This window comes from Vitis riparia, unplaced genomic scaffold, assembly GCF_004353265.1.
Source record: "Vitis riparia cultivar Riparia Gloire de Montpellier isolate 1030 unplaced genomic scaffold, EGFV_Vit.rip_1.0 scaffold782_pilon_pilon, whole genome shotgun sequence".
NCBI classification, from domain to species: Eukaryota; Viridiplantae; Streptophyta; class Magnoliopsida; order Vitales; family Vitaceae; genus Vitis; species Vitis riparia.
The window spans coordinates 1-10,697 of record NW_023269780.1 but is presented as its reverse complement, the minus strand read 5'-3'; the positions used below and the strand labels follow the sequence as shown (position 1 = coordinate 10,697).

Genomic DNA, 10,697 nt, shown 5'->3' with positions numbered 1-10,697 from the left:
TTGCAGCTGAAAACCCTTGCATCCCTAAGCTCAAGATAAGTTCCTGCCTTCCCTCCCCTTGTGTTTGCTTCAAACAAGTTCTTTTGCGCTGTGATATTGGTATTAAGATTAAGGACATAAGAAAACAACTAGATGCCATTGCAAATGAGAGAAATCAGTTCAATTTTGTGTCAAGTAGTACCATCCAGCAACCACATAGACGTATGACCAGTTCTGTAATTGATGTAAGCCAGTTCTGCGGTCGGGATGCAGATATAGACGTTATAATAGACAAGCTGTTGGGTGGGAGTTCCAAGAAAGCTCCTCCCTCTACATCATCTCCATAGTTGGGATGGGAGGGATCGGCAAAACAACTCTTGCTCAATTAGCATACAATGACGATAGGGTGAAGGCCTATTTCCATGAAAGGATGTGGGTCTGTGTGTCTGATCCTTTTGACCCAGTGACGATTTCTAGGGCTATTCTTGAAGCCTCCAGAAAGAGTCTTGTGGTTTCCATGAGCTGGAAGATGTACAACAAAAATTTGCACACTTATTGCCGATAAGAAGTTCCTACTCGTGCTAGATGATGTTTGGACTGAAAACTATGAATTGTGGGAACAAGTAGAGAGTTCTCTCAAGGGCGGGGCACCGGGAAGTAGAATTTTGGTGACCACACGAAAAGATGACGTTTCTACCATGATGGGAACCACGTACAAGCACCCCTTACGAGAATTGTCCGAGGGCAATGTTGGTCATTGTTCAGTAACATAGCCTTTTGTGGAAGGAGTAGAGAAAAAGTTGAAGAACTAGAAAACATTGGCAGGAAAATAGCAGACAAGTGTAGGGGCTTGCCTCTTGCTGCAAAAGTTTTAGGGAGTCTCATGCGCTTAAAAGATAATAAAGAAGATTGGGAGAGTATTTTGAATAATGAAATATGGCAACTTGATGTGATTGAGAAACATCTTTCCACTCCTTTATTGTTGAGTTATTATGATTTATCCCCTGCTGTTAAACGCTGCTTCTCATATTGTGCTGTCTTCCCAAAAGATCAAATCATTAGGAAAGATAGATTGATCAAGTTGTGGATGGCAAATAGCTATCTCAATTCTAGAGGAAGCATAGAGATGGAGAAAACAGGTGGAGACTACTTTGAAGACTTGGTGTCACGGTCACTTTTCCAAGATTTTCGTAGAGATCATGAGGGCAACATAATATCGTGCAAGATGCATGATATAGTGCATGATCTTGCCCAATCTTTGACCAAGAATGAATGCTTCATTCTGGAGTTTGATGATGAAAAGGAAGTGAGGATGGCTTCCTCCTTCCAAAAGGCTCGTCATGCAACCTTAATTATCACACCATGGGCTGGATTTCCTAGCACTATCCATAATTTGAAATATCTGCACACATTGTTTGTTGGACGTGTGGTCAATTTGAACACTACTGCTCAACCCCACCTAATTTATTCAAACATTTGGTATGCCTTAGGGCATTAGACTTGAGTGGGCATCGGTTAATTGTGGAACTGCCGAGGAACTTGGGGAAATTGATACATCTGAGGTTCCTTAATCTATCAAATAATTTGATGCGCGGGGAATTGCCAGAAACAATTTGTGATCTATATAATTTGCAAACTTTAATTCTTTCAGATTTGCTCATAAAACTACCTCAGGGGATGAGAAACTAATTAACCTGAGACATCTTGAATGGGAAGGCAGTAGAGTATTGATGTTGCCAAAAGGAATCGGGAGATTGACCTCACTTCGGACATTAACTGAGTTTCGTATAATTGGTGTATGCAAAATAGGAGAACTGAAAAACTTAAACAGCCTCAGGGGAGGTCTTGTGATAAGTCGGATAGATAATGTGAAAGATGCAGAGGAGGCTGGCGAAGCAGAATTGAAGAATAAGAAACACCTCCATCATTTGGAACTAATGGGTTTTGGGTGGCTTGGCTCAGCTGCCTCAAAAGGTGTGGCTGAAGCTCTACAGCCTCATCAAAACTTGAAGTCTTTAAAAATAAGTTATTACAGTGCTGCCACCGAGTTCCCCAGTTGGATAGCGGCCTCATCGCTGGCCCAATTGAAAAAGCTTCAAATTATGCACTGCGTACAGGTTACATATTTGCCTCCATTGGGGGAACTACCTCTCCTTGAAAGCCTGATAATAGAGCATATGAAGAGACTGAAATACGTGGGTGGTGAGTTTTTGGGATCTTCAACAACTGCATTCCCAAAGCTGAAGCACCTCCGTTTTAATGAAATGGAAGAGTGGGAGAAGTGGGAAGTAAAGAAGAAGATGAAGAAGGGAGGTCAGTAATGCCATGTCTCCACTCCTTGACCATATATAATGCCTCAAGCTGGAAAGCCTGCCCGAGCGCCTGCTCCAGATAACTCCACTACAGAAAGTGATTATCCTCCTCTCTCCTACTCTGCAAGATCGTTACCATAAGGTGAGAGGGAACGATCGGTCCAAAATATCTCACATCCGAGAGGTTTGGTGTTAACCACTGATGATGACATCGCTCTAGCTGCATGCCCTCCAGAGTGGTAATTGAATTGCTTCTTCACTAGTACACACAACATACAATATTCTGTCTACTTTTATGATTTTTTTAAAACCATTAATTATTAATGTTCTTGCTTCCATAACTACCATGGGATGTGATCCCTAAATGCATGGTTTTGATAATTGATGCAGTGCAAGCCTGACTCCCCCAGTCCAAAAGAGCGCATCTCATGCTGGAAGAAGTCTACTATCATGCTCCCAAGAGATCAGACAAATAATTTTTTTTTATCATTCCACTGAATTTTCTGATGAACAAATTATGATCCATGTGTACTATAATATCCAAATTCCTTCTACCGCTTCTCCATAGTTTCCGTTGTAATAAACTCATTGCCTGTTATCAGGTTTTGATCATGAAACAAACCATTATGTATATATGTTTGAATATTGGATTGGGCACAATTACATTAATTTGTTAAGGATGAAATGGGTTTATCTGTGACAAGTTTAAGGATAGGTTTTCAGAAATTAATGAAAATAAGATCTATTAAGGCCTTGTGAAAATAAATATTGCGAATTTTATTTAAGAAAATTTTATTAATTTTTAATTTTTTTTTACATGAAAACAGGATCATGTTCATTTACATGTTTGCAGTTTTTAAAACAGAAAATAATATTTAAAAGTTTGCATCATGGGAATTATGGCCACCACTATTAAAATTATATTTCTTTATAAATTTGGAATAACACACCTTCAAATTGCTTAATTTTATTGAAATATTTATCTTATTGGATTATTCTCATCCAATTTCTCTCTTAATTATCCATGAAATTAAAAGTATGTTTGACGGTGTTTTTACTTAAAGTGTCTTTACTTGAAGTATTTTTTCTTAAAAGTGTTTTTTAGGAGAATTACTTATTCCGAATCCGTTTGATAGTAATTCTAAGAAACGTTTTTAATATTTCTAATACTCAAAAATTTTTATCATTCAAGTATTAGCAATACTAAAAACACTTTGTACAATCACTCCCAAACACATTTAAAGTGTTTTACTAAAAATATTATAAGTAATTTTTTCAATAGTACAAATGGTTTTTAAAATTTTTAAAAGTGTTTCAAAAATTTTGTTAAACACTTAATTTTTTTTCAAAAATATATTTTAGGTTATAAACGTTTTCTAAAATCATCTATATATAAATATATATATATATAGGCGAGTTCGCTCATTCTACATAGACACAATTTCAAACTACTCATCTTATTCTTTTTAAATATGAATTATTTTTATATTTATATATTCTTTCACATATCATACTTAAACCTAGCCTTACATTATTTCATTAAATATTTCAAATCTCATTATATTTTATTCTATTAGATGCAACTGTCTGTGTATTCAGTGCCGCGAATCTCAGGCTACGATGTCGTATTAATCCTACTCTTACCTTCCTGCCAGTGTCAGGTATTTACTTTGCTCTGTGGGCCAGGTGGGATTTATTTTGAAAAATCTCCTTTATCTTGATACAATGCTTTTCAGTTGGTTTGTTTCAATTATAATTATGTTGGTACAACATAGAAACACCCACATCCCATGGACAAGATGACAATTGAATTCCAATGAAGCATGCATCCATTTAAAACATGGTAATTCTTTAGCACTCTATAACACTCTTATGAGCTTGCTTTTAGCACTGATGATAGAGATTTTTGTTTCTATTTTTCTTTTTGAATCTTGAATGTGCACCAAAATGATAAATTCTTTACCGTATAATATGTTCAAATAAAATATATATCCTGCGAGTTGCTAATGAGTTTTCTCTGCCAATGTGAGACACCATCCACTAATTGTTGGTGGCTCCTGGATTATGGACTCCAAATTTATTGAACTTGCTGCTTCTTGTTCTTGTTCTTAAACTATATTGCTTCAGTCTGAGATCCTTGATTATGGGATATCAAATAATAGGTCATTCTACATATAAGAATGTGCAATTATTTCAATATCCTGTCCCTGCAATTATGTAGTCCATTTTGTTATGAGAGAATCAAGCTCTCTACCTCCAGCATGTGTGATTTCTGTTGTTGATTCCCACTAAAAAATTTCTGTCTGCAGCAATTCTAATGTACACCCCCTTGTGATTGCGGCACATCCACAAGAGCCAAATCAGTTTGCATTGGGATTATCTGATGGTGGAGTGTGTGTTTTTGAGCCCTTGAATCCGAGGCAAATGGGGTGTGCCACCACCTGTTGAGAATGGATCAGCTAGTAGTGTGCCAGCTACACCTTCAGTTGGACCTTCAGGTTCAGATCAACCCAAAGATGATCAAACAGCTGCCAGAGCACAAGTTCTTTTACATGCTTGGCTTACTGGCACTCTAAATTTAGGTATGCTTTTGCCTGACTGGCTGCAATGTTTCTTAAAACGATTATTTAAACCTGGACAAACCCATCTAGTTTCTCCATTAATTGAACTCCTCACCATGTTGATTCAACACCAAATTCGATGGTTTGTAAATTTAGGGGAAGTATACACTGCTCCCATTCGAAATGATGGCTTAAAAAGGTTTATCAAACATGTGAATGGTTTTGTGAAGTCATCCAGTTTGTGTCAGCAGTTGAACCAACATACTCTTCCTGGCCGGGTTATTAGCAGTCCAAATTTCCTAACACACCTTTGACTCTTTTTTTTTTTTTTTGCGTTTTCTTTCTTTCCTCTTATTTATTTATTTTTCTTATTCATGGGTGTCTTGATATTTTTGTGCAGATTTTCAGGATATGTAATTACTCAAGGATTGAAATCTGTTGATGTAGATCTAACTTATTGGGGTAAGGTTCTGCTTGAGGTAAATGCTGTAGAAGAATTAATAGTGAAATATTTTTTCTTTTTAAAAGAAATTTCTTTGAGGAAGTCTTTCTTCTCTCTTCTTTGTTAACATTTTGCTTCAATTATTGAATAGTAATGCTGTTTTATGCATCGAACGGAGTCATGTCTGAAATGTACATTACTTGGATTTCCTTTCAGTCCTCTCCTCTTTTTATGAACTGCACCAGTGATAGCAAATTCAATTTCAAGGGGCATCCAGATATGGTATATCAACTCTCTGTTTTTGGAATTGTAATTATACGTTCTATGAACAACTCCACTTTTTCTCCCCCTGTTTTGTCTTGCCAGTGTGGCTTAAGGTCTTCACCCTTTTCTTCCATGTCTAGAAGCTCCAAATCTGAAACTCTGTTTTGATATTCAGCCGGGGTCTAAAATATTCAGGGCGAAGTTAAAATGCGTGAGAAGGATAAATGTATTTGTTTGATGATCTTTCATTGATCAGGTGAGCACAATGGCCCCTAGAGTAGAGCAACCATAGGTGGGTCTCACCCAAGCTGGAGAGTGCCATCTAGTTCAGTACTGAAATTCAAGTTCCTTTTGTACAGTGAGATCAACACCTTTTAAGTTCACATAAAGTTGACCTTTTTCCAGTTGGAATGGGTGGAAATTAGCTAGAGCAAGTGAAATCTATATGCTCTTACAAACATGATTAAGCTTAAGCCCATGGTAAAATATGCAGATCCAAATGATAAATATGAGTGCTAATCATAAGCTCTTTTGTTGATAGCACTTTTGTAGATGATAAGTTAGTATTTTAAGAAGTCAAAAGCTATTTTTTAGGTTTATTAAGAGTTTTTACATGTGTTTGGTTAATTTTGTTCGAAGAGTTTATGGTTATAAAAAGATTTTTAATATGAAAGTCGGGAAATGATATTTCAAATATAAATTTTATTTTGATAATGGAACTTTTATAAGACCAATATTACCTTTTAAATGTATGAAACCATCCAAACGAGGCCTTAGTTTCAATCAATTAATCCCCACAAATTTTAGTTATAGACAAAAACATGGAAATAATATGGTTAAGTCTTAGTAAGAACAGTTACAAAATTTGAGATGTAATAAATTCAATAATTTGAAAAAAAAAATGAGAAAAATTATATATAAAGCAAAATTGACAAGAGTATGCAAAATTTGTGTAACTCAAATATTCTATTTTCTAGATAAAAATTAATAATTATAAAGATCTAGAAGTTTGTTTAAGAGTTTTGGTAGGGTTTGACTTACTGTGGCAATAAAAATTGTCCCCATGCTCAAGTGTATGCCCGGCCTGTTGACCCTGTGATTTATTAATAAAAACAAAAAAATTGTTTTGAAAATTTCTAACATTGTTTATTATTTTTAAAAAATAAAGTGAAATAAAAATAATTTTTAAAGATCAAATAGAAGTTTTTTCATTAATTTTTTTTTAAATAAAAGGAAAATATAGATCCGTTTAGTTTTTTAACTTAAAAATAAGTTTTAGAAAATATGGGCAAACACACTCTTAAATTTTATTTTATTTTTTAGTTTTTACTTTTAGCATTACTCAAATAAAAAACTCCTTTGTCCTGACCAATAAAAAAAAGTGTCAATTACCAAATATTAAAAATAACACCTATTGGAGAAAGTTATAATAAATATGAATTTCACATAAGTAATTGAGAAATCAAAATAAAATAAATATAAGGATTATGTTTATGATATTTAAAAAAAGTAATAGAGATAAAATAAAAAATAAAAGAAGATAGATTGAAATGGTAGACATATAGAAAATTTTCGTCTGTGATCAATGACAAATGCCATCAAAACTTGGCGAAATATTATCGATATTTCAGGTTTTGGTGACCCTGTAGAAAATATTATGGGATGTATCGAATGGTTGAAATTTCCAATCATTTTTGGATTTTTTTTTCCTGATTTATCGTTTTTTTTTTCGATTCAACCTTGTTCTTCTCGGTGAAAAGCTAGCTTCCATTCACTTGGGTAACCATGCCCATGTTAAATTTCCTACCCTACATATTATATAATATAGTATATTGACACGAAAAATTTTGTATTCATTTATGAAAAATAAAATTTTAATAAACAAATTAATTTAATTATCTTATTTTCAAATTCCATTTAATTTACAATGAAAATCTAAAAATCATGAGTTGAATGCCAAAAATATATAATATGTAAATAAATTATAAATATTTTTAAATAGAAAAATAATCACACATATATATGTAAAGTAGAATAATCATTTTAGTATTAAATCACACATATAAATATTCATATATTAATTTCTTAATAAAATAATTTTAATATATGTATTATGTCTCACCGAGATAAGATTCCTTCATTCAATAGTGTTGTGGAATTACATTAATATTCATTTTAGTACTAAAAGAAACCATTATAGTGTAATATTTATAAATTATTGACATGACATTTAATTAAATTAAATAATTAATGTAAATTAATATTAAATGTACATTTAGAAATTCATATTTCTTATCAATACACATGATATTGTTGCTAAATATCACAACTTATATTATACATGTATTAATTCATTCAACAAAGCGATTTCAATATATGTATTATTGTTTCTTTATCACTTTGAAGCTTTTCTAAATGTTTTAACGAGTTTTGATCAATTTTTGTTATATCGATATTTTTTGTCAAAATTTTTGTTGATATTTTTCAATATATTTGTAAAATCCTTCAATTGGTATATTTGTAAAAAACCGATATTTTCATATCATGAATTAACTTGTTGTGTTTACCATTTTGATGAGAGCTGACATTAAATGTTTCTTAATCAACCTATACAATACTTCAATACCTCAAGACATATAAAGTTGCAAAAGTTAGAGATGAATAAGGAGTAATAAGTTGAGCTTTTTATCATATAAGACCACTTTACTAGGATTCATTGGTCCTAGTGCTTAGTGCCTGGCCAAATGAGGGTTCATAACACTTTCACCTACCTTTAGAGGAGCCTCACTAAACTATTGAAGGTTGCTGAGTTTATTGAGGATATAAGCAATTTACCTTTATGACTAGAAAGTTCTATTGAACTATATGTACTCACGTAAGGGGTCATTTAAGAACAATGTGACACTATGCTAGAACTACTAACTTATTATCCGATTAATAGAATGGTAAAATGGATGAATTGATGTAAATGAGGGTGGTTCCAACTTCCTTCTTTTTAGCTTTAATGGAAGGAAAAGAGAAGGAAACTAGAAAATGTAAATAGTGAGAGTGACTTCCCTTTCCATCTTCAAAATACAATTTTTACTCCTTTCGTTGGCCAATCCTTTCAAGGTTTGTTTTAAATTTTAGATTATAATTATACTAAGCATTGTGTAGGTGCACTTAGGATATTAGAGAAAAACAAATGGGGTTTTGACGGGTTATATATAGAAGATAAGAGGGTTATGCTATGATGTCCCACATCGGATAGGGGAGAATGTTTCTGGTGCTATATATGTAGGGACTCCTTTCAACTAAATAGACGCGTTTTAAAGCCGTGAGGGCCCCATTGGGCAAAAGCGAACAATATCTACATGATTGGGTGCGGGCCATTACAAATGGTATAAGAGCCGATCCCCGACCCCGGTGTGTGGGTTTGTTTGGCCCCGTAAGGGGTGTTTATTTGTTTGGCCCCCAATTCTATGGGACACAACGAGGACGTTGTGTTGCATGGGGGGGGGGGGGGGGGGGGGGGGGGGGGGGGGGGGGGGGTGTTTGTGATGTCCCACATCGGATATGAGAGAATGTTCTTCGCGCTATATATGTAGAGACTCCTCTTAACCAAGTAGACGTGTTTTAAAGCCGTGAGGGCTCCCTTGGGCAAAAAGCGGACAATATCTACATGGTTGGGTGCGGGCCGTTACATATGCAGAGACCAGAAAGAATGTAAGGTAAAAATAGTGATTTTCTATGGCGATTGGTGAGACAATGTCAACGGGGACAATGGCTTGGAGAGGACATGGATTAGGAAAAGTAGTAGTTTTTGAAAGAAAGGGAAAATATCCAAAATGTCAATAGAGGGCTCTACTTATGAGAGAATGATTTTACCTTTTGAATAATCTTTTTTCTTATTATTAACTTACAAATATTAGAAAAAAAAGTAGTGAGATTGAGTTAGCGTATATAGCTGTGAGTTAGCGTATATTATATAACTATAAGTTAATGTATATTACACAATTTTGATTCATACAATTGTATCTTTTTTGTATAGTTGTTTATTATTATGCATAGTTGGCAATCCTAAAATAATCTTGTGCATCTTGTATAAATACCTTGAGATATATTGAAAAAGTATTCAACAATTTATCAAGTTGGTATCAGAGTTGGAGTAGGGAATTTCCGCTATTGCCTAGCTGACTCTTCTTCCATAGTTTTTTTCACCCTCTTCGTTACCATATCATGCATGTTTGCAAAAACAAATTTGAGTGTTTTTGACAACAAAAGGTCATCCATGGTGAACATTCATGAGACTACCTCTCCAACAATTTCTATTAAGTTGGATGGTTCTAATTATCTTGTTTGGTCTCAAATTTTAAAGATACATATTATTGGTAGAAAAAAGAAGGGTTATATCATAGGAAGGAAGATTGCACTTGTAGAGGATGACCCAAACTATGATGAATGGGAGGCCAAAAATGATCAAGTTAAGTCTTAGCTCATCAATTCCATGACTAACAAGTTGATATCACACTTTGTGCAATTTGGAATGGCTAAGGGGGTTTGGGACATAGTCAAGAGAAGTTATCTTGATGTCTTTGAATTCTTCTCAAGTATATGAACTGATGAAAAAATATTTTCAATCACACCAAGGTGGTCGGCCCTTTGTAGAATACTACAATGAGTTAAACTCAATATTCATGGAACTTGATTATCGAAGGCCCAATGATATGATAAGTGTAACTGATATTGAGAAACAAAGGAAACACATTGCTAAGGATCGGGTTTATATATTTCTTACAGGTCTTGATCACAATTTGAATCAAGTTAGCAGTTATGTTTCAGTCAACTCTCCTTTACTAAGTCTAGAGGAAGCCTATTCACTAGTCTATCGTGAAGTGTAGAGGTAGGTCACCATGGGAACATAAGATCACTCTAAGGTTTCTACAATGGCTGTCCATAAGAATAACACATGACCAATATGTTTTACTCCTTCTACCGACTCTTCTTCTTGCTTATAAACTCATTGCAAATAACACTAAACATATGGTAGATGTTTTTAGAAGAAGCATAATTATCCAAAGTATTACAAACTTAAGAAAACTTAAAAGAAGAACAAGAAATCTACTCAGGTTTCCTTTATCGACGCTACTCCTCCAACTT

The 10,697-nt window shown here is 34.1% G+C and overlaps 1 protein-coding gene and 2 long non-coding RNA genes across 3 annotated transcripts; all 3 read left to right on the top strand.

Moving 5' to 3' along the window:
• The first annotated feature begins 331 nt into the window (after positions 1 to 331).
• LOC117910574 (putative disease resistance protein RGA3) lies at positions 332 to 2,300 on the top strand. Its single transcript, XM_034824673.1, has 2 exons — positions 332 to 510; positions 1,631 to 2,300. Exons 1-2 carry the CDS (start codon positions 332 to 334, stop codon positions 2,298 to 2,300), a joined length of 849 nt encoding a protein of 282 aa, XP_034680564.1.
• An 86-nt stretch (positions 2,301 to 2,386) lies between these two features.
• LOC117910571 lies at positions 2,387 to 2,976 on the top strand. Its single transcript, XR_004650704.1, has 2 exons — positions 2,387 to 2,530; positions 2,682 to 2,976. It is a non-coding gene; the product is annotated as an uncharacterized LOC117910571 (long non-coding RNA).
• A 1,735-nt stretch (positions 2,977 to 4,711) lies between these two features.
• On the top strand, positions 4,712 to 5,509 carry LOC117910576. Its single transcript, XR_004650706.1, has 2 exons — positions 4,712 to 4,873; positions 5,253 to 5,509. It is a non-coding gene; the product is annotated as an uncharacterized LOC117910576 (long non-coding RNA).
• The last annotated feature ends 5,188 nt before the right edge of the window (positions 5,510 to 10,697 follow it).